The 27,873-nt window shown below is 42.0% G+C and overlaps 1 protein-coding gene across 2 annotated transcripts in view; it reads left to right on the top strand.

Annotated features, from left to right (window-relative positions):
- LOC110499352 (ligand-dependent corepressor) overlaps window positions 1-27,873 on the top strand; it is a 66,708-nt gene that overhangs the window by 27,366 nt on the left and 11,469 nt on the right. The window contains exons 4-7 of one of the 2 annotated variants that reach the window (XM_021576436.3): window positions 4,574-4,706; window positions 4,914-5,243; window positions 8,891-8,987; window positions 12,511-13,552. In XM_021576436.3, coding sequence (XP_021432111.3) covers window positions 4,574-4,706; window positions 4,914-5,243; window positions 8,891-8,987; window positions 12,511-13,534 — 1,584 coding nt within the window. In that variant the 3' untranslated portion in view covers window positions 13,535-13,552. Of the gene's footprint in view, window positions 1-4,573; window positions 4,707-4,913; window positions 5,244-8,890; window positions 8,988-12,510; window positions 13,553-27,873 lie in introns of those variants that run through there. The other variant, XM_090213010.1, reaches the window with a different exon arrangement.

Consider the following 27,873-nt stretch of genomic DNA (forward strand, 5'->3'; position numbering starts at 1 on the left):
TCCCTTGTGTCTGTGCTCTTGTAGATTACTGGTTGAGGGGGGGAGATGATGTAGTTAATTATTCCTTGCCCACGACCGTTCGACCACCCATCAGATGAAATAGTCTGCTTTCTCTGGTTTGCTTGCCCATCACTTGAACTCTGAACTCTGTATCCAACAAATGAGTAGATAAAGCATGCCTGGTTGGGGGGGTGGGGGGGTGTGTGTATGCTGGATGAAGAACATTCAGAAATCTCTTCCAATACACATTGCCTGTGAGCATCAGAGGCGAATCAGTTGCATACGCAGCTCGAGCAAGACATTCATTAGCATTTCTCTGACTACGTTCCTCCATTGAGCAAAAAAAAACTTCTGATTCCAGGAGGATCATGAGCTGTTGCTAACAATAAGGTGTCTGATTCATAATTTTCACCTCAAATAGAAGTAGAGGGACTTTTGTCAGTTTGCTTGTTGTGTGTGCTGAGGGAACTTTATGCACTTGGCCAGATGATTCTCCATCTTTGTTGCATTCTTCACACATGATTTGGCACAGTATTTACAAATGTACCAATCTATTCCTTCTACATTAGCTGCAGTGAAATGTCTCTGGAAATCTTGGCATTTTCCTGTTAAGATTAGAAAAAGAGGAGTAAAAAAAACAATTTAAATTTCATGTACAGATAAATAGTTAAGCAGTTAGATTGAACAACTCCTTTAAGAAGTGTTTTTGAAATGAAACATGTATGGAACAGGTGAATTAACACTCCTCAGTTAGCAGGCTCAAGCAAGTTAAAACCCACATGGTAGCAAAAACTAAGTTAGAAATGATTTAAACACAATTTGCTGTAGTCTACTCTTTACTAGTTAACAAAAAATAATGTATGTTATATAAAATATATTCACCCCACCCAGTATTGTAATCAAAATGTACCATAAAGCATGTAGTCCTTTTCTCAGACAGTGTAGTAGTGTGGGCTCAATAGCATCTCATTAGTGTGCAAGATCTTGAGAATCAGCTGCACATGTGATGGAAGAGGGCACTGCACATGTGCCTCAATGGTTTATAGAAGCAGGTACCCACGTGCCATCTCCTCATTGGTTATACCCACGTGGGTGATTGAAAGATGAACTGTTTTGCCGGTAGTTGTGGTAATACTATGAAAGTTTAGATGCCAATCACCATATAAGTTCAACGATGAAAAAGCCTGGAAGGAGGAGAGATGACTAGAAACGATTCGGTTGGCTGTTTTATGTGTGGATTAATTGGCGGAGTAGAGTACCTTGTGCGTTTCAGGTGAAATAACAACTCAATGTTTCTATCCCAGGACAAATTAGCCAGCAAGTGCAAGCGAACTAGCTAAATTGCAATACATGTTTAATGATTTTCTACCTGTCCCCAAATTAATGTAATTGGTTCAGAGTTTGTTTTGCTATTTTAACCTGCGTGTCGTGATCGCATTTGGTGTAGGGGGACAAAATACATTTATGCACGATAGCGCACGCGCGCAGCCGGTTTGGGTTCCATGTAAGGGCTTATATCCAGACACTCTGTGTTGTCGTGCATAAGAACACCCCTTAGCAGTGGTATATTGGCCATATACCACACCCCCTTGTGCCTTATTGCTTAACCTCTCTGGGATATTCGGGATGGTAGCGTCCCACCCCGCCAACAGCCAGTGAAAGTGCAGGGCGCCAAATTCAAAACAACAAAAATCTCATTGTTAAAATTCCTCAAGCATACAAGTATTTTACACCATTGTAAAGATGAAAATTCTCGTTAATCCAGCCACAGTGTCCGATTTCAAAAAGGCTTTACAACGAAAGCACCACAAACGATTGTTTGGTCACCACCAAGTCACAGAAAAACAAAATGTTTCCAGCCAAAGAGAAGAGTCACAAAAAGCAGGAATATAGATAAAATGAATCACTAACCTTTGATCTTCATCAGATGACACTCATAGGACTTCATGTTACACAATACATGCATGATTTGTTCGATGAAGTGCATATTTATATCCAAAAATCTCAGTTTACATTGGCGTGTTATGTTCAGAAGTTCCAAAACATGCAGTGATTTTGCAGAGAGCCACAATTTACAGAAATACTCATAATAAACATTGATGTAAGATACAACTATTATACATGGAACTTTAGATAAAGGTCTCCTTAATGCTGTGTCAGATTTTTTTTTAAAGCACACCATGCAATAATCTGATTACGGCGCTCAGAGACCAAAACAGCCAAAGAGATATACACTGCTAAAAAAAATAAAGGGAACACTAAAATAAAACATCCTAGATCTGAATGAATGAAATATTCTTATTAAATACTTTTTTCTTTACATAGTTGAATGTGCTGACAACAAAATCACACAAAATTATCAATGGAAATCAAATTTATCAACCCATGGAGGTCTGGATTTGAAGTCACACTCAAAATTAAAGTGGAAAACCACACTACAGGCTGCTCCAACTTTGATGTAATGTCCTTAAAACAAGTCAAAATGAGGCTCAGTAGTGTGTGTGGTCTCCACGTGCCTGTATGACCTCCTTACAACGCCTGGGCATGCTCCTGATGAGGTGGCGGATGGTCTCCTGAGGGATCTCCTCCCAGACCTGGACTAAAGCATCCGCCAACTCCTGGACAGTCTGTGGTGCAACGTGGCGTTGGTGGATGGAGCGAGACATGATGTCCCAGATGTGCTCAATTGGATTCAGGTCTGGGGAACAGGCGGGCCAGTCCATAGCATCAATGCCTTCCTCTTGCAGGAACTGCTGACACACTCCAGCCACATGAGGTCTTGCATTAGGAGGAACCCAGGGCCAACCGCACCAGCATATGGTCTCACAAGGGTTCTGAGGATCTCATCTCGGTACCTAATGGCAGTCAGGCTACCTCTGGCGAGCACATGGAGGCCCCCCAAAGAAATGCCACCCCACACCATGACTGACCCACCACCAAACCGGTCATGCTGGAGGATGTTGCAGGCAGCGGAACGTTCTCCACGGCGTCTCCAGACTGTCACATCTGTCTCATGTGCTCAGTGTGAACCTGCTTTCATCTGTGAAGAGCACAGGGCGCCAGTGGCGAATTTGCCAATCTTGGTGTTCTCTGGCAAATGAAAAACGTCCTGCATGGTGTTGGGCTGTAAGCACAACCCCCACATGTGGACGTCGGGCCCTCATACCACCCTCATGGAGTCTGTTTCTGACCGTTTGAGCAGACACATGCACATTTGTGGCCTGCTGGAGGTCATTTTGCAGGGCTCTGGCAGTGCTCCTCCCTCGCTTCCTTGCACAAAGGCGGAGGTAGCGGTCCTGCTGCTGGGCTGTTGCCCTCCTACGGCCTCCTCCACGTCTCCTGATGTACTGGCCTGTCTCCTGGTAGCGCCTCCATGCTCTGGACACTACGCTGACAGACACAGCAAACCTTCTTGCCACAGCTCGCATTGATGTGCCATCCTGGATGAGCTGCACTACCTGAGCAACTTGTGTGGGTTGTAGACTCCGTCTCATGCTACCACTAGAGTGAAAGCACCGCCAGCATTCAAAAGTGACCAAAACATCAGCCAGGAAGCATAGGAACTGAGAAGTGGTCTGTGGTCCCCACCTGCAGAACCACTCCTTTATTGCCTATAATTTCCACCTGTTGACTATTCCATTTCCACAACAGCATGTGAAATGTATTGTCAATCTGTGTTGCTTCCTAAGTGGACAGTTTGATTTCACAGAAGTGTGATTGACTTGGCGTTACATTGTGTTGTTTAAGTGTTCCCTTTATTTTTTTGAGCAGTGTGTGTGTGTATATATATTTATTTTATTTATTTATTTATTTATTCGATAAAGTTCATCATTTAAGTCCAAATACCTTCTTTTGTTAGGGCGTTTGGTAAACAAATGCAAACGCGCGTGTAAGTCCAGCCGAAAGGTCGGACGAAACGTCCAAAAAGTTATATTACAGGTCGTAGAAACATGTCAAACGAAGTATAGAATCAATCTTTAGGATGTTTTTATCATAAACCTTCAATAATGTTCCAACTGGAGAATTCCTTTGTCTGTAGAAAAGCAATGGAACGCAAGCTAACTTTCACATGACCGCTTGTCACGAGCTCGTGGCAATCTGCCAGACACCTGGCTCAATCCCCTCTCATTCGCCCCCACTTCACAGTAGAAGCCTCAAACAAGGTTTTCAAGACTGTTAACATCTAGTGGAAGCCTTAGGAGGTGCAAAATGACCCCACAGACACGGTATATTGGAATGGCAATGAGTTGAAAAACTACAAACCTCAAATCCAACCAGGAAGTGGGAAATCTTTCTCAGGTTTTCGCCTGCCATATGAGTTGTTTATACTCAGACATCATTCAAACAGTTTTAGAAACTTTAGTATTTTCTTTCCAAATTTTCTAATTCTATGCATATTCTAGCTTTTATAGCTGAGTAGCAGACTGTTTACTCTGGGCACCTTATTCATCCAAGCTACTCAATACTGCCCCCAGTCACCAAGAAGTTAAGTACGTGTCTACCATATGCCACAGCATGTCCCTTCTGCTGCTAAGACGCTATTTTATTTGTTTCTGTTTCTCTCTTCTCCAAGGAGCACTTAGTTGGCCTGAGCAACCAGGGGTTGGAGAGTGGAGCTGAACCCCTGCTGGTCAAAGACCAGACCAAGATCAACAGACTTGAGAAACAAGCAGAGGAATTTTTTAATGCAGTCCTCTACAAAAAAGGTAGGTCTTTACTTACGAAGAACTATATTTGTTACGGCAATTTCTGTAAGATTGTGTATCGACAGGAATATCTAACAGGACCATGTGTGCTCTTAGTTACATTTGAGAAACTGTTGCTATGGTTGAGATGGCTTGCGCTCACGGGCTTAGGGTCAACCGTCTCTACAGATGTCTTTATAATGTTATTTTTCCCTGTCCCTCCCTCAGATGTGCCCAGCTTCTCAGACCCACACATTCCAGGAGTGGCTCTGGACATAATGCAGAGGATGATCCGCCAGTTTGCTGCAGAATATACCTCAAAAAGTAGTTCTTCTACTCCGGACAGCCGCTACACTCCCAGGCCTGGTCCCCACCCAGACCAAAGCCTGCCTCCTCCCCCCTCGCTGCCCACGGTGCCCCCAGCTGCCAGCCCTGGTGGTACTGCTACCCACTCCGTACCCAGCCAGAACCCCGTCCTCTCCAAGCTGCTGATGGCCGACCAGGACTTGCCTCTCGACCTCACTGTCAAGAAGCCTCTGCCACAGCCTGTAGAACAAGGTAGCAGCAGATGCACTAGTGCTGGTAGTAGACTGACCGAGCAGACACACTTGTACTGGTAATATGTTTGATGTAAAGTAACCTCTTCCTAACTTTCAAGAGGTTCCCGCCACAGCCTGCAGAACAAGGTACCAGCAGATTCACTACACTACTGTACTGCACACTAGGGTTGAATGATGGGAACCTGGTTACTGAGATTTATTGGAATTTACCACCCAAAACCACTCCTTTTTCCCAGGATAAGTAACTGCCAGATACTGGTAAATTATAATAAATGATTTTTATGAACAGCATGGCGTGAAATGGAACTGTTAAATTATATGCAATGTCTTAATCTGGCTTCTCTATATCCTCTGCATGATGAACCATCAACCCTCAGGGTGCCCGTCTCAGTATGGAGCACAGTTCACAATGCATGTAGACTTATCATCTCACCATGCTAACTTTTTTCCCCCTTCTGACAGGTACATTTGCTGCAGCATAGCCTATGATACAGTAATATATGGACCAAATGTGCATCTAATTTACCATCTCCATCTGGCTTTTGAGGGTCACCCTGTTTTTTCATTGTAAAGATTATTTTTTAATTGCAGAGTTTTTAAACAGACTATCACTCTAATATTGTTGTTTAAATCAGTGCACGTGCAAACGCTGTCTTTCTCTCTCCAACTCTATTGAAATTGCATCCAAAATAGATAACCCTGTTCTAGATGTATGTATGTATGTATGTATGTATGTATGTATGTATGTATGTATGTATGTATGTATGTATGTATGTATGTATGTATGTATGTATGTATGTATGTATGTATGTATGTATGTATGTATGTATGTATGTATGTATGTATGTATGTATGTATGTATGTATGTATGTATGTATGTATGTATGTATGTATGTATGTATGTATGTATGTATGTATGTATGTATGTATGTATGTATGTATGTATGTATGTATGTATGTATGTATGTATGTATGTATGTATGTATGTATGTATGTATGTATGTATGTATGTATGTATGTATGTATGTATGTATGTATGTATGTCCTAGCCTACCTCTTTCATATTTACATTCACTGCTGCCTTATAGATAAATTAGATAATTAATGATGGGGTATGCATAATAAGCTTATAGATTATGTCTCTTGCTCAATACACAAGGACCTGTTCTCCTCTGGCCTCTCCTTAAAAAACACTCTTATTTTAGCGTTATACCAATACTCTCGGGTACTTTGAAAGAAGAGTGAACACGCGATGGCGGTAGGCTATAGCAGTTATTCATTCAGAACCAGAACCATTCAATCTTCTTGAAGAGAAGTGAAAGCCTTCTGCATCTAATTCTAGTCCTATATTATTCAAGGACAATAGAATGATGAAGATTAATGAATTAAGTTTTGTTGTCCTTGACTGTTAACTTAGCGAGGAAGGAATTAAGCGAAAGAGGTAGACTAATAACATTAGGGGAAATATTATGAAAGCTACAAATGCATCAGCATACTCAATATAGAAATGGGCCACATTTTTATATTTCATAAGGTGCTAGCCTACAGGCTACATTTAACTTTGTAGGCAGCATGTGCTGCACCAGAATCTCATGTTCTCTTTTGCGTTATCATGGTTTGAATGATGTGCGTAATTCCAGTCCATGTAATACAGTTCACACTCAAAAATATTAGCTTAATGGAGCTAGTTTAATTTATTTACCCAAGAAAGCATATACAGCTGAATTCGGAAGTTTACATACACCTTAGCCAAATACTTTTCAACTCAGTTTTTCACAATTCCTAACATTTAATCCTAGTAAAAAATCCCTGTTTTAGGTCAATTAGGATCACCACTTTATTTTAAGAATGTGAAATGTCAGTAGAATAGTAGAGAATTATTTATTTCAGCTTTTTTCTTTCATCACATTCCCCGTGGGTCAGAAGTTTACATACACTCAATTAGTATTTGGTAGCATTGCCTTTAAATTGTTTAACTTGGGTCAAACGTTTCGGGTAGCCTTCCACAAGCTTCCCACAATAATTTGGGTGAATTTTGGCCCATTCCTCCTGACAGAGCTGGTGTAACTGAGTCAGGTTTGTAGGCCTCCTTGCTCGCACAGGCTTTTTCAGTTCTGCCTACACATTTTCAATCGGATTGAGGAAAGGGCTTTGCGATGTTCATTCCAATACCTTGACTTGGTTGTTCTTAAGCCATTTTGCCACAACATTGGAAGTATGCTTGGGGTCCTTCTCCATTTGCAAGACCCATTTGCGGCCAAGCTTTAACTTCCTGACTGATGTCTTGAGATGTTGCTTCAATATATCCATCCCCACAACATGATGCTGCCACCGCCGTGCTTCACGGTTGGGATGGTGTTCTTCGGCTTGCAAGCCTCCCCCTTTTTCCTTCAAACATATTGATGGTCATTATGGCCAAACAGTTCTATTTTTGTTTCATCAGGCCAGAGGACATTTCTCAAAAAAGTACGATCTTTGTCCCCATGTGCATTTGCAAACCGTAGTCTGGCTTTTTTATGGCGGTTTTGGAGCAGTGGCTTCTTCCTTGCTGAGCGGCCTTTCAGATTATGTCGATATAGGACTCATTTTACTGTGGATATAGATACTTTTATACTGGTTTCCTCAAGCATCTTCACAAGGTCCTTTGCTGTTATTCTGGGATTGATTTTGCTCTTTTCGCTCCAAGGTACGCTCATCTCTAGGAGACAGAACGCGTCTCTTTCCTGAACGGTATGATGGCTTCATGGTCCCATGGGGTTTATACTTGCGTACTATTGTTTGTACAGATGAACGTGGTATCTTCAGGCATTTGGAAATTGCTCTCAAGGCTGAACCAGACTTGTGGAGGTCTACAATGTTTTTCTTGGCTGATTTCTTTTGATTTTCCCACAATGTCAAGCAAAGAGGCGTGGAGTTTGAAGGTAGACCTTGAAATACATCCACAGATACACCTCCAATTGACTCAATGATGTCAATTAGCCTATCAGAAGCTTCTAAAGCCATGACCTAATTTTCTGGAATTTTCCAAGCTGTTTAAAGGCACAGTCAACTTAGTGTATGTAAACTTCTGACCCACTACAGTGAGTTATAAGTGAAATAATCTGTCTGTTAACAATTGTTGGAAATATAACTTGTCATGCACAAAGTAGATGTCCTAACCTACTTGCCAAAACGCTAGTTTGTTTACAAGAAATTTGTGGAATGGTTGAAAAACTAGTTTTAATGACTCCAACCTCGGTGTATGTTACCTTCCAACTTCAACTGTAGCTAGCTACATCTATGGGTTTTTATGTTTTCCTGTCGTGCGTAATGTGCAGTAGCCTATATCATATTCCTTAACAGCATGAACATTTGGCCTTTTTTGGGCTTGGGCTCATTACATGTCGTTAATGTACGGCTCGTAAAATATATGACATATTTGGCTTATCAGGCTGAGGTAGCATCAGGTTTGAGTTTTCATGTTGATCAAAGTATATTTCAATGCTTTATAATGCTTTTGAAAGACCCTTCCGGTTTTGGCGGGAAATACTGGGTTACCCGGGAGAAAGGGATTTATTCTTGGGATGGAACGTTTTTGTAAAATACTGGGAATATATTAAACCCTTTTGCTCACGTACTTCGCTAATCCTTGTGTCCTGTACCTAGATGGAGTCCTGGACCTGTCACTCAAAAAGGGACGGGCCAAAAGCAGCACTCCATCGCTCCGCAGCCCACATCTTTCCCAGACGTCCACTCTTAAAGGGTAAGACCAACTTTCTGTTTCTACTTCCTGTAAGGCTTTACCATAGCTCACTCCCCAACCTGTTCAAACAACCGTTTATAATAACCTGTAGGAGCTCATGAAGCGATGGTCACCAACTCTGGTCCTGCGGAGATGCATGGTGTGCCTGTTGATTTGACTGTGTGACATTAGTGGTTTCACATGTGCATCTTCAAGAAGGACATCTTGAAGGAAATACTTTATCAGGAGACATTATATTATTATTATTATTATTATTGTATTCCTTTTAAATACACAATAAGATGTAGTTAAGATTCCAATGGATTTTTAGAAATAAGCAAAATAATCCGAATAAACCCCTAACCAGTAGAGCTTTCCGTTCTACTAATTACACTGCATGGTGTTCAATGGTTTACATTGACCTTCATTTCAAGGTCAAAAATAATGTAAAATCTTTAATCCAGTAAACTCTTGTGTTTTGCCCTAGGGCAATGCCTCATGATATCATCACACCGCGGTATGGATGTTAGTGCATTTGAAGTGGAACACAGCGGAATTCATTTTTAATTTGGATTAATTAAGCAACAGTTTCTCCGCTCTCTAGCTACACTCCTCTCTTTAGAGCGAGTGAAGGAAGGGAAGGACACGAGGGGGAGGGAGGGAAGGGAGGGGGGTGAAGGAAGGGAAGGACGCGGAGGAGGAGGGAAGGGAAGGAAGGGGGGGCTGGTGAGTGAAGGGAGGGTGCGAGTGAAGTTAGGGGGAGTGAGGAAGGAAACAAGGGTGGGTAAGGGAGGGGGGAGTGAGTGTGAGGGAGGGAGTGAGTGAGTGAGTGAAGGGATGGTGGGTGAGTGAGGGAGGGAGGGGAGTGAGGAAGGAAGGTGGAGGGAAGGAAGCAAGCAAGGGTGGGTGAGTGAAGGGAGGGGGGAGTGAGTGAAGGAAGAGAGCCAGCTGCTTGTGGTAAAGCTGTTCAGAATGTACAGCTCTGTATGCAGAGATCCACAGATGTATAGGTCCATATATCTACTATCTACCAATCTCTCTCCTCTCTCTGTCTCCCCCCTTTTCTCTCTCTGAAATGATATTTCAAAGCTGAGGTGAGATGGAGAACTGATTTGAAGGTGGAGGGAATATTTAGAAGTGCAAAAAAAAGCAGACACCTGTCAAGTCATAATATATTGGTTTATGCCTGCTAGTGCATTAGCAACAGTAAAGCGCATGCTTATTTTATTTGCCTCGGTGTCCGTCATTATTTCCTCTCATCACAAATCAATCATTCACCCATCAATTTAATGTAATCATGTTCACTCAATAAGACCTGATGATTTTCTATGTTCTGTCACACATTCTGTGTGCCTTGAGTGCTGACCTGGCAGACAAGTATTTCAGATGTTTTTCTTAGTAACAGTATTTGTCAGGTTGATATTGTGAGTTTATGTACAGTAAGTAGCCCTATAACATCCCATACTGATGGCTTACTCTTTTATTGCTGTGCTTGTTCAGTGGTAACGTCACTCGCTAAGGGCTATCACTACGTTAGCATTAGTCATTTGGCAACACGGTCATCGTGCCCTGCTCTGTTATTAAATGCCTGACTGCCTTGCTGCAATGACCAACATGCCCCCCTCCCCCCTGAGCTATATGGACAGGACTAATGACCAACATGCCCTCCCCCTGAGCTATATGGACAGGAATAATGACCAACATGCCCTCCCCCCTGAGCTATATGGACAGGACTAATGACCAACATGCCCTCCTCCCTCCCCCCTGAGCTATATGGACAGGACTAATGACCAACATGCCCTCCTCCCTCCCCCCTGAGCTATATGGACAGGACTAATGACCAACATGCCCCTCTCCCACCTGAGCTATATGGACAGGACTAATGACCAACATGCCCCCCTCCCCCCTGAGCTATATGGACAGGACTAATGACCAACATGCCCCTCTCCCCCCTGAGCTATATGGACAGGACTAATGACCAACATGCCCCCCTCCCCCCTGAGCTATATGGACAGGACTAATGACCAACATGCCCTCCTCCCTCCCCCCTCCCTCCTGACATATATTGACAGCACGAATGACCAACATGCCCCCCCTCCTCCCTCCTGAGCTATATGGACAGGACTAATGACCAACATGCCCTCCCCCCTCCCCCCTGAGCTATATGGACAGGACTAATGACCAACATGCCCTCCTCCCTCCCCCCCTCCCCCCTGAGCTATATGGACAGGACTAATGACCAACATGCCCTCCTCCCTCCCCCCTCCCCCCTGAGCTATATGGACAGGACTAATGACCAACATGCCCTCCTCCCTCCCCCCTGAGCTATATGGACAGGACTAATGACCAACATGCCCTCCTCCCTCCCCCCTGAGCTATATGGACAGGACTAATGACCAACATGCCCCTCTCCCCCCTGAGCTATATGGACAGGACTAATGACCAACATGCCCCCCTCCCCCCTGAGCTATATGGACAGGACTAATGACCAACATGCCCCTCTCCCCCCTGAGCTATATGGACAGGACTAATGACCAACATGCCCCCCTCCCCCCTGAGCTATATGGACAGGACTAATGACCAACATGCCCCTCTCCCCCCTGAGCTATATGGACAGGACTAATGACCAACATGCCCTCCTCCCTCCCCCCTGAGCTATATGGACAGGACTTATGACCAACATGCCCCCTCCCCCCTGAGCTATATGGACAGGACTAATGACCAACATGCCCCCCTCCCCCCTGAGCTATATGGACAGGACTAATGACCAACATGCCCCCCCCCCCCCCCCCCCCGAGCTATATGGACAGGACTTATGACCAACATGCCCCCTCCCCCCTGAGCTATATGGACAGGACTAATGACCAACATGCCCCCCTCCCCCCTGAGCTATATGGACAGGACTAATGACCAACATGCCCTCCTCCCTCCCCCCTCCCCCCTGAGCTATATGGACAGGACTAATGACCAACATGCCCCCCTCCCCCCTGAGCTATATGGACAGGACTAATGACCAACATGCCCCCCCTCCTCCCCCCTGAGCTATATGGACAGGACTAATGACCAACATGCCCTCCTCCCCCTGAGCTATATGGACAGGACTAATGACCAACATGCCCCCCTCCCCCCTGAGCTATATGGACAGGACTAATGACCAACATGCCCTTCTCACTCTCCTGCCCTATCTGAACAGAGCTGGACATTATTCACTTTTTTTTAGATTTCATATTTTTCTTTTGATTTTCTTTTTCCTGCATATCCTTTTTTTTAAATTGTTTTCTTATTGTTATGTTGACTGACGCATAATTTGTAATAAAATGCGAAGCCAAAATAAACAAATTCCCAAACCTTGAGCCTTTTTTGTTCTTAAAAGTAGCACACACTCACAGACGTATATATTTTCTAATATGATGTTACCTAAGCAAGATCAACCAATAAAGGAGTGGCCTCATCTTCCCTCCCCCAACCCATCCTCCCCTAGAGAGAGAAACATTAAAGCACTGTGCAAGCTCTGCTTACACCCAATTTCCTTCCATCCAATCAGGCGTTCCCTGAGTGCTGACGGACAGGCCGGGCTGCCTATGTGGAGCCTGCAGGATGGGAGGAGGGAGAATTTCAGCTACTCTGTCCCTTTAAAGCCCCCCTCACCTCTCTGTCACGCCCTGCACATCAAACAGGAAGTGAACCTATATTCCAGCCCAGAGTTGTCTCCCAACCAGAACCAGATGTCCAGACCCTTCGACCACCTCTCTCTCCTTTCCAGGTACGGCTCTCCGTCCTGGGCCTCCAAGACCCACTTTGGAGCCCTCCTGAAGCTCCGGGCCAACAGCAGAGCTGGAGACCACCTCAAAGACCTACCCAGCTTGTTGGAGGCTGCAGGGCTCTTCACCAAGTCGCCCTCCTGTGGGAAGGCAATCATCCAGGAGGCCCCCAGAGACCCGGGCCTCTCTCTTTCCCACTCCCCGACCGTTGACCTCAAAATCCCCCAGGTGAGAGGCCTGGGGATGGACTTCTGCTTGGGCTCCCTGAGCTCTGATCCCTACAGACTCCCCAGCCACCACTGTGAGAACAGCCTGGGGAAGAGGCAGAGGTCCATCCTGCCCAAACACAGCCGCCTGGGAAGCAGTGGAGGAGAGAGGGAGTACTGGGCTTCATCCGATGCAGAACGCCCTGCCTCTGGGGGGCAGTATCCTACCTCTGACCCCGAGGCAGACCTCAGCAACATGCATCTGAGGAAAAAGAGGGGACGATACCGCCAGTACAACGCAGAGCTGCTAGAGGAAGCTATCGGAGTGGTGATGGAGGGGAAGATGAGCGTGTCCAAGGCTCAGACCGTCTACGGGATCCCTCACAGCACGCTGGAGTATAAAGTCAAGGAGCGCCTTGGCACCCTTAAACATCCACCCAAGAAGAAGCTGAAGCTGATGAGCCACATGGAGGAACCGGAGGATACGGAGGCCCCAGAGAGCCAAGAAGCTCTGTATGCGACCATGGACCTTCAGTCTGTGTCAGCATCCGGAGAGAACGGCAGGCAGCTGCTCAGTACACGCCTCTCCCCAGACGAATAAAGTCACGATTGAAAGAGATTCAGTACTTGATGATATGTGATGTTTTTTCCCAGACCAGGTAATGGTTTGCATTTGCCAGGCAGTGGCAATGACAGAGGAGTCTATCAGGGGCGGCTGCTGAGGGGAGGATGGCTCATAATAATGTTTGGAACAGAGCAAATGAAATGGCATCAAACCATGTGTTTGATAACATTCCGCTCCAGCCATTACCACAAGCCTGTCCTCCCCAATTAGGCTGCCACCAACCTCCTGTGGACTCTATATAGCTAGTACACAATTGATCAGTTAGGTATGTTGATTTATTCCAAATGTACCTCTACTTACTGTGATCAACCCCGTGAATCAATCTGACCTATTCATCTTAACTCTTTAATTGTTTCAACATGTTTGGTAAGCCTATAAGTAGCTGTTGTCTAAATCAATCAAACACTAAATTGTCTCTGCCCCTCGACGTTGTCCTAGACATTGTTGAAACACTCCATATTTGAAATATGTTTTGCCAGTGTTTTATGAAGCTTGTTTGTGCTGTATAAGGATATCAAACAATATTTTAACGGTTCGTCCTGAAACTGCTTTAGATACGGTGCTAACATAATCTAATATTTTTATCTATTTGACTAATATAATGTGTGATGTGTTGGCAAAATTGCAATTGGACCAAGCCCAATTGTCTTCAGAGTTCTATATTGATCAGTGGCGCCCCTTACTGTCTTCTAGGAGTACTCTAGTTATTACAGCACTTCGGGTTGAGCCAATGGCCTGCAACCCAGGTCCTGTAGAACTACAGGAAATGTATGGTCTTATTGGAGGCCAGCTGAATCAAAAGCCTGCAGACCTTGTAGCACCAAGGTTGGAGACATATGGGTTGGATTCACCAACCTCATTTCTTTGTTTGGGTCATAATGATGACGCATGCTCAGCCCTCGACATGTTTCCTCAAGGCTTATTTCTATTTGAAACTCTATTCATATTTGACCACCTAAATGGGGGTTCATAATGTTTTTATTTTACTTTGTCAACCAGTGTTTGACTTTAAGCTCACTATCTCTTTCCCTGTCACTGTTCAGCAAATGCACACCTGAGATTGAATAGACCATACTACAGCAGAAAGAATATGTGGTTGCAAGGATGCCTGCAACTACTGAAAATATTAATGTGAGGTTGTATGTTTTTGTTTGTTGGGAGAACAGATTCCTCTGTCTGCAATTTCACCTCCTTAGTTACCAACCAAACCTCAGCTATAGACGTGTTGGCTGTTTAGCTACAAAATCACTATAGAGAAACTGGTTTGGCCTAGATTGACACATAAACTATATTCTGTCTCACATGTGTATTGAAACGTACATTTGCACAATGAGCACTTTCCTCTGAAATACATGTCAGTTGTTGGTGAGCTAGCTAGTGAATTTTGGCTATATTAGCATAGATGTGACATCAGTCAAAACACCTCAAAACAAGACATTGTATCAAAGAGATCAAACTAGCTACAACACGCCACCCACAATTCCCCAGGTGGCAGTTTCTTGTCATTGTTGCTAGCAGTCTGGCCATCCAGAATCACACGACTTCTGCCTCATTGAAGCCTGCACATTGTTTTTGTGACGCAAGCTAACCGTTTATACTCTCCAAAAGCACGGCAGAGTTACAACCACTCAGATGTCTCTCCGCTGTGTGACTGGGACATTTCTTTACCTGCGTTTACCTGTAGCCTTCACCACAACTCAGGATAATGTTTGTGTGTGGCTGCAGTACTGTGAATGTGTATATTTCTATCTTTATCAGAAATGTATATACTATGTTAGATATCTATACACAAACATACCTCACTCAGATGTATATCTCCTACTTATTTCCATGCCTCTTGTATCTTACTCAGAATCATCTGAAAAGGGGTACATTTTCATTTTTTTTGTTGTTGTCTGCGAACAGACACTTTTGGGATGTCTTACCATTGACTGATAAATATATGCACCCGACTCTTATCAGATGTTCTCACAACTTACCTTAACCAAGCATTTGTTTACCAGTTTGAGCCTCCTGGACAGTTTTTAAATCTGTGCGGCACTGCAGTTAGCACAACAAACTTCAGGTGTGAAGTCGGGTAGTTCCGTTACCTCTAGTGATGACTGTCCCTGCTTAACAGAAGAAGACAAGGACAAGGGACAGGTGGAAATGTTTGTTCTTAAAACATTAAAAAAAATCTTAACTATGTATTTAAAGATTGGTTTTATTCACGTGTTAGATTGCAGCTTTAAGGTGCAGTAAATTGATGAGTCTCAACGGTTTCAAAGGTTTCGCCATGTGGCGCATAGCACTAAGGAAATTCTTTGGAGAAGTGTAGAATATGCTGAAGCCCATTGCAGTTTAAACATCGTGATGTTTTTAGAAAACATCACATTCAATGGATGCCGTATTTGCTCCTCCTTGATAATACCGACCAATAACAATTTATGGAAATCTCAGAATTGTACACAATGTTTACTTATCTCATTCTACAATCAGAACTAGAATCCAAATACTCATCGTGACTAGAACGCTCGGAAGCAGCAACATGGCGTCCCGCTGTGAATTTGGCAAAACTGCTGTGAGTACTACTTACCCTATCGACAGTTACACCTCAGGACATTTCAGAATATTAGACCAAGCCCCTATTGTCCTTGTATAAGGTTTCTATTACAGTGCTGGTTTTAATACTGTCATCAGACAGGTTGTATTTCTACAGTTCTAGGGAAATATTTATAGTTAACAAGACTGTAAGATGTTTATTTCTTACTCTTGACCCAGTAAGTTGTTATGCATCATTTTTGAGACTCATGTAAATGAAATATTTCGACAGACATTTGAGTTAAAAGTTTGCTTTTGGCCCACCGTGAACACACAGCTACAAACTCTTAGATAATTGGTCAAACTTAACTGATATCACATGAAATGCAAAAAACAGTTTTTATTTGATTTTTTTGGACAACATTACATTTCAGAATCTCTGACATTTCCTTTAGTCTTTCAGGTGTATATAAGTATAGTGAAAATAAATATAGTTGACTACTAGGTTAACTAATAAGTATGAATCTACTGTAAATGTTACTTTTTAAATGTGCAATGTATGTCAGTCAAAAGCTTGTACACACCTACTCATTCAAGGGGTATTCTTTATTTTTTACTGTTTTCTACATTGTAGAATAATAGTTAAGACATCAACTATGAAATAACACACATCGAAAAATGCAGTAACCAAAAAAGCTATTTTATATTTGAGATTCTTCAAAGTAGCCACCCGTTGCCTTGATGATACCTTTGCACACGCTTGGCATTCTCAACCAGCTTCAGGAGGAAGTCACCTGGAATGCATTTCAATTAACAGGGGCCTTTTAAAAAGTTAATTTGTGGAATATCTTTCTTTCTTTCTTAATGCATTCAATAATTTGTATTGTGACAAGGTAGGGTGTGTATACAGAATATATACCTGTTGTCAAGGCAAAGGTTTGCTTCTTTGAAGAATCTCAAATATAGAAAATATATTTTGATTCAACACCATTTTTTCTTTTACTACATGATTCCATATGGGTTTTGATGTCTTTGCTATTATTCTACAATTTAGATGATAGTAAAAATAAAGAACCCCTTGAATGAGGTGTCAACTTTTTTGACTGGTACTGTATATGTAGAAATCTTTTGATGAACTTGCAAACCAACTGTGATACCCCTCAAGTCGAGACGTCTGCTTCACAGTTGCAATAGATTTGGGTTATGTTTTCTTTTCATTGTAATTGGTCGTCGGAAACTAATCAAGATTACGTCTTTGTTTTGAGGATGAGTCCGTTTTATTAGTGGATTCGATGGGATTGACAACAAAGGTAAACAAATCAAAGTGAGTTACTTTTTAATCAAATTAAACAGTTGCAAGGCTTTTCTGTGTTACCATGACAATCACGGAGCCTTGCTCCTAAGTAGTCGCTGCCATAAAATGGACATTTTATAAATCCAGATACTGAGACAAGATTAGACTATTTGGAAAGAAATTCAAGGTTTTGTTTTTTAATTAGCCTTTTGCATGCGGTCCGTTCTTCCACAAAACACAAACCGTTTCCGTGTTAACACAACCCTTGTGGAACCTGTTTTAATGTTAAAATGACAGAAATCCACAGCAGCCACTCTGTTGGTTTCTGCTACCTCATCTGTAGAAAAGGACTGAACCCGCATCAAATACATCTTACTTCTTGAGGCAGTATGGAGCAATTTCCCATAAATACAAGCGAAGGATATGGGCCAAAGCTTTTTTGCAGTATGTGTTGAACTTCGCTAGCTGTTTGTTGACTCGCTGTTTTAGATGTATGCCGTAATCTTGTTGTCAACAGTTTTGCGATTTGCTGCCCATCAGGTTAATTAAGCTACAAAATGATTTATGTATGGAGATGTGAATACCACTTGGCAAAGGTTGATATTAGCAAATTTTTTCTTGGATGAGATCTATTATACAAGACTACTGAAAATTTAAGGACTGGGTTTTTGTAAATATTTCAGGGTTCTGTAAAAGTGAAATGCACCCTAATTGACTCATTCATATTTTAAAGGTGAGGGTGTTAATGTTTTTCCATCTTTGGTTGTTGGTTTTTGTCAGTGTTTCTACTAATGTGTTTTTGATTGAATAGCTTGTAGGCGTTCTTCCCAATAAGTCAGAAATGTAAATGGACCCTTCACACTCCAATGCTTCGATGAGAAGCTTTTCAGAAGCTTGCACACCCTTCAGGTCAATGAGATGATGTTTCTTGACAAGATAGTTGTAGTCCTTTTGACTCCTGCTGTATTTATAAAAAATAGTCTTAACACTAATTATACCAAACTATACACACAGACAGATTTTACAGATGCATTCAGAAAGTATTCAGACCCCTTGACTTTTTCCACATTTTGTTATGTTACAGCCTTATTCTAAAATGGATTCAATAGTTTTTTCCTCCAATCTGCACACAATATCCCATAATGAAAAGCAAAAACAGGTTTTTATACATTTTTGCAAATGTATCAAAAAAACACTGAAATATCACGTTTACATAAGTATTTAGACCATTTAATCAGTACTTTGTTGAAGCACCTTTGGCAGCGATTACAGCCTCAAGTCTTCTTGGGTATGACGCTCTCATTCTTCTCTGTAGATACTCTCAGGCTCTGTCCGGTTGGATGGGGAGCGTCACTGCACAGCTATTTTCAGGTCTCTACAGAGATGTTCGATCGGTTTCAAGTCCAGGCTCTGGCTGGACCACTCAAGGACATTCAGAGCCTTGTCCCGAAGCCACTTCTCCATTGTCTTGGCTGTGTGCGTAGTGTCATTGTCCTGTTGGAAGGTTGATAATGGCGCCAGAGGGGATGGCTGCTGTTTTACAGGCTCATGGACATCAGAACAGTGCTTACTCACCTCGAACTGGATGAGTATTATTTTTTCTTTAATGAGTCCGACGCAAAGCATATACTGCTTTGTCAAGACACGGCCCAAATCCCGTCATCCTCGTGGGGAAACAAACGGAGATAAAGGGGGAGGAGGGCGGGGGTGCCTTGTAAGAATTCACCGACGAGTAGATAAACCACCACTACCCTCTCTCTTATTGGCCACCGTGTCATCATTAGAAAACAAACTGGACCATCTACGATTTTTACCAGTGACACGCTCAATATGGAAGTTGTCAGATGACACGGATGCTACACTACAGGACTGTTTTGCTAGCTCTGGAATATGTTCTGGGATTTATCCAATTGCATTGAGGAGTACACCACCTCGGTCACCGGCTTCATCAATAAGTGCATCAACGATGTCGTCCCCACAGTGAACGTACATACATATCCCAACCAGAAGCCATGGATTACTGGCAACATCCGCATCGAGCTAAAGACTAGAGCTGCTGCTGTTTTCCAGTACGTACGCTTCTAAGAAATCCCGCTATGACCTCAGACAAACCAGCAAACAAGCAAAGCGTCAATACAGGACTAAGATTGAATCCTACTACACTGGCTCAGACGCTTGTCGGATGTGGTAGGGCTTGAAAACTATTATGGACAACAAAGGGAAACCCAGCCACAAGCTGCCCCGTGATGTGATTCAACCAGATGAGCTAAATGCCTTTTATGCCTGCTTCGAGGCAAGCAACACTGAAGAATGCTTGAGAGCACCAGCTGTTCCGGACAACTGTGTGATCACGCTCTTCGTAGCCAACGTGAGGAACACCTTTTTTAAATTGGTCAACATTCACAAAGCCGCGGGGCCAGATGGATTACCAGCAAGTGTACTCAAAGCATGCACGGACCAACTGGGAAGTGTCTTCACTGACATTTTCAACCTCTCCCTGACCAAGTCTGTAATAACCAATGGAGTCAAGTACTTTAGTACTTTAAAGTATCTGTACTCTACTTTATATTTTAACTTTTACTTCATTACATTCCTTTTTACTCCATACATTTTTCCTGACGCCCAAAATACTTTTTACATGGTGAATGCTTAGAAGGACAGGAAAATGATCCAATTCACGCACTTATTTCTCCCTCAATGCGAGAAAGACAAAGGAGCTGATTCTGGACTATAGGAAAAGGAGGGCCGATCAGGCCCCAATTAACATAAACTGGGCTGAAGTGAAGCGGGTCAACAAACTATCATGGTCCAGACACACCAAGACAGTGAAGGGGGCACGACAACACCTTTTCTCTCAGGAGACTGAAAAGATTTGTCATGGGTCCCCAGATCCTCAAGGTTCTATAAATGCCCCATCAAGAGCATCCTGACAGGTTGCATCACCGCCTGGTATGGCAACAGCTCGGCATCTGACCGTTTAGGAACTACAGAGGGTAGTGCGTACGGCCCAGCACATCAATGGGGCTTCCTGACATCCAGGACCTAATACTAGGCAGTGTCCGATAAAGACCCCAAAAATTGTCAGACTCCAGTCACCTAAGTCCATAGACGTTCTGTCTGCTACCGCACGGCATGTGGTACCGGAGCACCAAGTCTAGGACCAAAAGGCCCCTTAACAGCTTCTACCCCCCCAAGCCATAAGACTGCTGAACAATTCATCAAATGGCCAACCATTTTACATTGATCCCCCCCCCCCTTTGTTTTTACACTGCTGCTACTCGCATTTATCTGTGCATAGTCACTTTACAAATGACCTCGACAAACCTGCACCCCCGAACTTTGACTCTGTACCGGTACCGCCTGTACACAGCCTCTTTATTGTTATGTAATAAAAAATAACTTTTTTTATTTTCTTTAACTCTATTTTTTGAACTGCAATGTTAAGGGCTTGCAAGGTTGTATTCGGTGCATGTGACAAATACAATTTGATTTGAATCTTGGACCCAGTCTGAGGTCCTGAGCACTCTGGAGCAGGTTTTCATTGAGGATCGCTCTGTACTTTGCTCCGTTCATCTTTCCCTCGATCCTGACTAGTCTCCCAGTCCCTGCCGCTGGAAAACTCTCCACAACATGCTGCCACCACCGTGCAGGTTTCCTCCAGACGTGTCGCTTGGCATTCAGGCAAATGAGCTCAATCTTGGTATTCATCAGACCAGAGATTCTTGTTTCTCATGGTCTGAGTATTTTAGGTGCCTTTCGGTAAACACCAAGCGGCCTGTCTTGCCTTTTTATCTGAGGAGTGGCTTCTGTCTGGCCACTACCTAAAGGCCTGATTGGTAGTGCTGCAGAGATGTTTGTCGTTCCGGAAGGTTCTCCCATCTCCACAGAGTTACTCTGCAAAAACCAAGCCTGGAGCTCTGTCAGAGTGACCATCGGGTTCTTGGTCACCTCCCTGACCAAGGCCCTTCTCCCCCAATTGCTTAGTTTGGCTGGGTGGCAAGATCTAGGAAGAGTCTTGGTTGTTCCTAACTTATTCTATTTAAGATTGATGTATGCCACTGTGTTCTTGGGGACCATCAATGCTGCAGATTTTATTTTGGTCCCCTTCCCCAGATCTGTGTTAAGACACAATCCTGTCTGAGGCTTGGTTTTTGCTCTGACATGCACTGTCAACTGTGGGACTTCATACATATACAGGTGTGTGCCTTTTTATAAATCATGTCCAGTCAATTGAATTTACCACAGGTGGACTCCCAAGTTGTAGAAACATCTCAAGGATGATCAATGGAAACAGGATGCGCCTGAGCTCAATTTCGAGTTCCATAGCAAAGGGACTGAATTCTTATGTAAATAGGGTATTTCTGTTTTTAATTTTTAATTTACAAACAATTCTAAAAATGTGTTTTCACTTTGTCATTATGGGTTATTGTGTGTAGATTTAAGACATTTTGGAATAAGGCTGTAATGTGGAAAAAGGGAAGGGGTCTGACTATTTCCAGAATGCACATTATATTAAAACCTCATATATACACTTCTGTTAAAGTTTGGGGTCACTTAGAAATGTCCTTGTTTTTGAAAGAAAAGCACTTTTTGACCATTTCAAATTGATCAGAAATACGGTGTAGACATTGTTAATGTTGTAAATGACTATTGTAGCTGGAAACTGGAATAAAATGGAATAACTACATAGGCTTTCAGAGGCCCATTATCAGCAATCACTCCTGTGTTCCAATGCCACGTTGTGTTAGCCTTTTTAAAATGATAAACTTGGACTAGCTAACACAACGTGGCATTGGAACACAGGAGTGATGGTTGATGATAATGGCCATCTGTAAACTTATGTACAGTGGCTTGCGTAAAAACCCCCGTGGCATTTTTCCTATTTTGTTGCTTTACAACCTGGCATTCAAATGTATTTTTTGGGTGGTTTGTATCATTTGATTTACACAACATGCCTACCACTTTGAATATGAAAAATATTTTTTATTGTGAAATAAGACAAACAACTTGACCGTGCATAACTATTCAACCCCCCCCAAAGTCAATACTTTGTAGAGCCATCTTTTGCAGCAAAGACAGCTTCAAGTCTATTTAGGCATGTCTCTATAAGCTTGGCACATCTAGCCACTGGTATTTTTGCCCATTCTTCAAGGCAAATCTTCTCCAGCTCCTTCAGGTTGGATGGGTTCCGCTGGTGTACAACAATCTTTAAATCATAGCACAGATTCTCAATTGGATTGAGGTCTTGGCTATGACTTGGCCATTCCATATGTTTCCTCTTAAACAACCCAAGTGTTGTATTAGCAGTATGCTTAGGGTCATTGTCCTGCTGGAAGGTGATCCTCCGTCCCAGTCTCAAATCTCTGGAAGACTGAAACAGGTTTCCCTCAAGAATTTCCCTGTATTTAGCGCCATCCATCATTCCTTCAATTCTGACCAGTTCCCCAGTCCCTGCTGATGGAAAAACATGGGACAGCATGATGCTACCACTACCATACTTCACTGTGGGGATGGTGTTCTCGGTGTGATGAGGTGTTGGGCTTGCGCCAGGCAAAGCATTTTCCTTGATGGCCAAAAAGCTACATTTTAGTCTCATCTGACCAGAGTACCTTCTTCCATACGTTTGGGGAGTCTCCCACATGCCTTTTGGTGAACACCATACGTGTTTTCTTTAAGCATTGGCTTTTTTCTGGCCACTTCCGTAAAGTCCAGCTCTGTGGAGTGTACGGCTTAAAGTGGACCTATGGCCAGATACTCCAATCTCCGCTTTGGAGCTTATCTTTGTTGCCTCTCTGATTAATTCCCTCCTTGCCTGGTCCGTGAGTTTTGGTGGGCGGCCCTCTCTTGGCAGGTTTGTTGTGTTGCCATATTCTTTCCATTTTTTAAATAATGGATTTAATGGTGCTCCGTGGGATGTTCAAAGTTTCTGATATTTTTTTATAACCCAATCCTGATCTGTACTTCTCCACAACTTTGTCCCTGATCTGTTTGGTGAGCTCCTTGGTCTCGCTTGCTTAGTGGTGTTTCAGACTCTGGGGTCTTTCAGAACAGGTGTATATATACTGAGATCATGTGACAGATCATGTGACACTTAGATTGCACACAGGTGTACTTTATTTAACTAGGTGACATCTGAAGGTAATTGGTTGCACCAGATCTTATTTAGGGGCTTCATAGCGAAGGGGGTGAATACATATACACACACCACTTTTCAGTTTTTTATTTATTTTTTGAAACAAGTTTTTTATTTTTTATTTCACCAATTTGGACTATTTTGTTTATGTCCATTACATGAAATCCAAATGAAAATCCATTTTTAAATGACAGGTTGTAATGGAACAATGCCAAGGGGGATGAATGCTTTTGCAAGGCATTGTAGATATTCTGCCGTTTCCAGTTACAGTAGTCATTTACAACATTAACAATGTCTACACTGTATTTCTGATCGATTTCATGATATTTTAATGGACAAAACATTTTGCTTTTCTTTTCAAAATCAAGGAATTGTCTAAGTGACTCCAAACTTTTGAACGTGTGTGTTACTTGATACATGGTTATATTTAGCTCTTATCACAGATCCAGGGAGGTAGGCAACAGCTGATGTCAAATCTGCTTTTCTAATTGGATGCTTTACGATGGTATGATTCCGTATGAAAGCAGTCTTCATAAAGGCCTTTGATTAAAGACTTTAAGCTGATGTGTACATACAGTTTGGGTTGTTGTACATACACTTTGTCTACTTATTTAAAGTACTCATGTATTCATTTCTGAAGACATTAACTTCAATATAATTTTTACTTTAAAATACCTTTTATGTTTTGGGCAATGTATGAAGGAATGAGATTTTGAATTATTGTCGGTGTGGATTCAAGACACTGTTGGATATGTGAAGTGGAATTGGGTTGATCCTGTAGGTGAAGGATTGGTTGAAAACACTGGTGTATGGAAGGCAAATTATTGTCACAGACACCCTTTGAGACTTGAATTCTTAGTCATCCCGGCCATGATCTATACAATGACGTACTTAAGATTTGTGTAATGAACTCATACATACCATGTGTTCTTAATGTTGGCTAAGTTATTTTTACTCCCTCTATGTATTATAAGGTTTAAAAAGGAGGTGTATTTCCATCTGTGTTTTTGTATGCGTTTGTGAAATATCTTCCCCTTCTGTTATTCTTGCTGCTGTTGTCTCTTGCTCTATTTCTGCTCGTCTCTCCCGTCCACTCTTTTCTGTTGAGAAAACATGTGTGAATTGTCATGTACACATATTCAGATTATTGTGGTCAGATCTTAACTTACAATGTTGAAAGAAAAGTGGAGAGAGCGAGACATAGAAACCCTCAGGGACAAAACACACCCCTCATTCCTTCAGGTACTGTCTACACATTTAGACAGCAGCAACTTAAAGTCCTGTAAAATAAAAAAACACACCCCTCACTCCTTCAGGTACTGTCTACACATTTAGACATAGCAGCAACTTAAAGTCCTGTAAAATAACAATAAAAAAAACACAACAATCACCAAAAAACAGGTCAGATACTAATTTAGGCTTAACAGTGTCTGTTTCGGTTGAGCTTTTTAATTGCATGTGGATTTGGGGGGGCGTGGGGGTTTCTTTGACTGAAGCTGATCCCGCAAGTGAGCCAAAAAAACATCCATTTGAACCTCTGCGGTTTTTTTCTTTTGTTTTTATTTTTCTTTATTTAAACACAATGAATGTCAATGTAAACTCCGTTCAGGTAAGATATTAGCCAAACTGCATTCATCTCTCCTGCTCACAGTGCCTCAGACACCATAGTTATCACACTCCGTTGGTAATGAACTACTGTTTAACAGAATACGTTTGAACCTACTCTCTGAGCATCTGTGGACAATGTGAATCCTGAAGACAAAACGGTGCATTTTGGTTTCTAAACTGATGTAGCTGGACAACTCGTTAGTTGAACCTTTCTTCTGAGTGCAAGGTATCGATAAAGAAACGATTCAAAAGTGGTCTTTCCGCGTATGTATTGATTGAACAGCGGAAGAGATTCTGACTTGCGATTCCTTTTGTTGGGAGATTTATTTTGTTAATGTCCTCTTTGAGCAGTCCCTCCTATTCCCTCTCTCTAAACCCACTGGATTTAGAGCTGGTTTTGGTAGTCTACATGTTGCTGCTTGTCTCTACGGCTTGTAGATTAAGACTGTTCTATATGAAGTCTATCATAGCAAGTTATTCCTTTTAAAACGTTTGAAAGCAGCTCTTTTCAACCCTACACGGTGGACTAATTGTGATGACTTGCAATGCGTGGAACAATACACGTCAAACATAAAGGACTGGGAGGCTTTTCAAAAAGAATTAAATACAAAATATGTAATACGTTTTATTTCCAGCTTAAGTGGACTATAAGCAATTCGGTTTCATATGAAATGCCTCGGATTCGTTAGTCTCAATGGTTAATGTATTCAGATGCTCAGATAACAGGTACACACAAACCTAACAACCTCATTTCAATAATTGCCATTTGCACAGTTTGGCAGATTTTTTTTGTTTTCTATTGTAATTTATTTCTGATTTGTTCTTTGGGGGGGTACTATGTTATTAGAACTTGGCTATGGTCCAAGTGTCTTTGTAGTAGAGAACTTAATGATCACTAAGTTCATTTGGTTGCACTGGTAAATCTTCATTTTTTTTTTAATGCAATTTTGATTTGACAACTTTACTAATAAAATATGACTGCTTCTTATATAATATTTGAACTGAAGTGGTTGATATGATCTCAATTTTGTGTATGTTGCATTGAACCCGGGGCACCAATGATTGTCTTTGTGTAAGTATAAGAATTTACTCAATGTATCCTTTAAGGAAGAAAATGCCATTTTGAAAAAGAGATGAATTCTAACAATGTAACAGGTCAAATTCACTGGACGAAATATTCACTTTTCAAAATCACCTATTCTTCTAATAAATTTTGTGTAAAATGTAATGTTCTCTGTCGTCTTTTTCAAACACTTAGCATTGGATTTTTCACAATTTTGTAATGGGCTCGATTTTCTTTTGTTTCATAAAATTAATAGATTAAATATGAATTTGATAAAATACTGTGTATCTAATTATACACTCCTACTCATTGCTGTCAAATGTCTCATCAGGCCAACTCTGTGAATACTCGTATTTTGCTAAAGACATTTAACACTGCTCATGAGCTTCTCATTCCTCCCACACAGTTAGAAACCGAGGCTGGTAAATAAAGGTCATATTGTCTGACTCAGTCATTTATTGGGTTGATATTAAGTTATATTTTTATGCAACTCGAACAATATTTCGTCCTTAACTCTTGTTAAACTCTCTGGTGTGTCAATAGTATCAAAATGTGAACATTTTCCACCAGCAATGTGGATGATAAGCCTCATGGTTCTGTCTATGAAATAATTACCTGAGAATGGTGTCACCAAGATGGACCAACAGACGGGCTTTGATGATGACCGCTGCTTCTTTCTTGTCATGGATCCATGTTCATTCTATAGATTTGATTGAATGTGAGGATATCCTGGACTGATGGAAATCCTGTCATGGACAAGTGAAATCAATACGTTTGGTGTAGGGTTTACAAAAACCGAACATGATTGAATTATGGATCAGTTACTGTTCCCCATGTTTATCCTGGCAGTTTTTTCCCCTTCACATTTATATCCATATCATTTTTCTCTTCGCATGTAACCCAGCCCAGTATGTTGCATTTTCATGATGGCATTTCTTTCTGAACTATAGAAAAATAATTCATTTAGATGGGTGCTGTGAATACTTGATTCATCTTCATAGGGAAAGTGATTTAAGAAGCTGCCATACAGCAGGATAAATGCATTAGGTACCTACAGCTAGGGTTGGGCGTTATTCACATTTTCATACCTTCATATCATGCCTGTGCCATCCTTGGTTACACCGTATTACCGGTGGTAAATACAAGGGGCGCCATTTTTTTTTAAAACAAAAAGAAGGCCCAAAAAACGTCATTTAATTAATACTAAGGAATTCCCATAGCGGATGCTAGGTAAATGCTAACGAGCGCATGCAAACTAATTGCAAGGACAGACAACCCAGCTCATGAAGTTATGCATGTTTTTCAAAGGGCTACTCAGTTTGCTGCACACACACAACTATTAGACAGCAGGGATCTTAATCCAGGAGGGGAATGTCTCTTCAGTTACCAAGATTCAAGAAGCTTGATGTTGCAAGCGAGTCACTTGGCTAGCAAATTAGCAAACCGACTACACCACTGGAGAGAATTGATCTTTAGTTAGAACTATTAAGTAACTAAGATGTGTTGTTGACAAACATGAGCAGTGAATTTCTAACTTGATCACCTCTCTAAATTGCGCTGCAGAGGTATCGCTCACCTCATGAAGCTTCTGTTTGCTGGTTGTGCTTCTTTTGTAAACAAACAAACACATGACTCACTCAATCAGCTGTTTTGGTGAACTACCGGTAAGCTTCATAATGGAAAAATTATCTAACGGC

Source organism: Oncorhynchus mykiss, chromosome 20, assembly GCF_057628025.1.
Source record: "Oncorhynchus mykiss isolate SJ-2025 chromosome 20, ASM5762802v1, whole genome shotgun sequence".
Taxonomy (NCBI): Eukaryota; Metazoa; Chordata; class Actinopteri; order Salmoniformes; family Salmonidae; genus Oncorhynchus; species Oncorhynchus mykiss.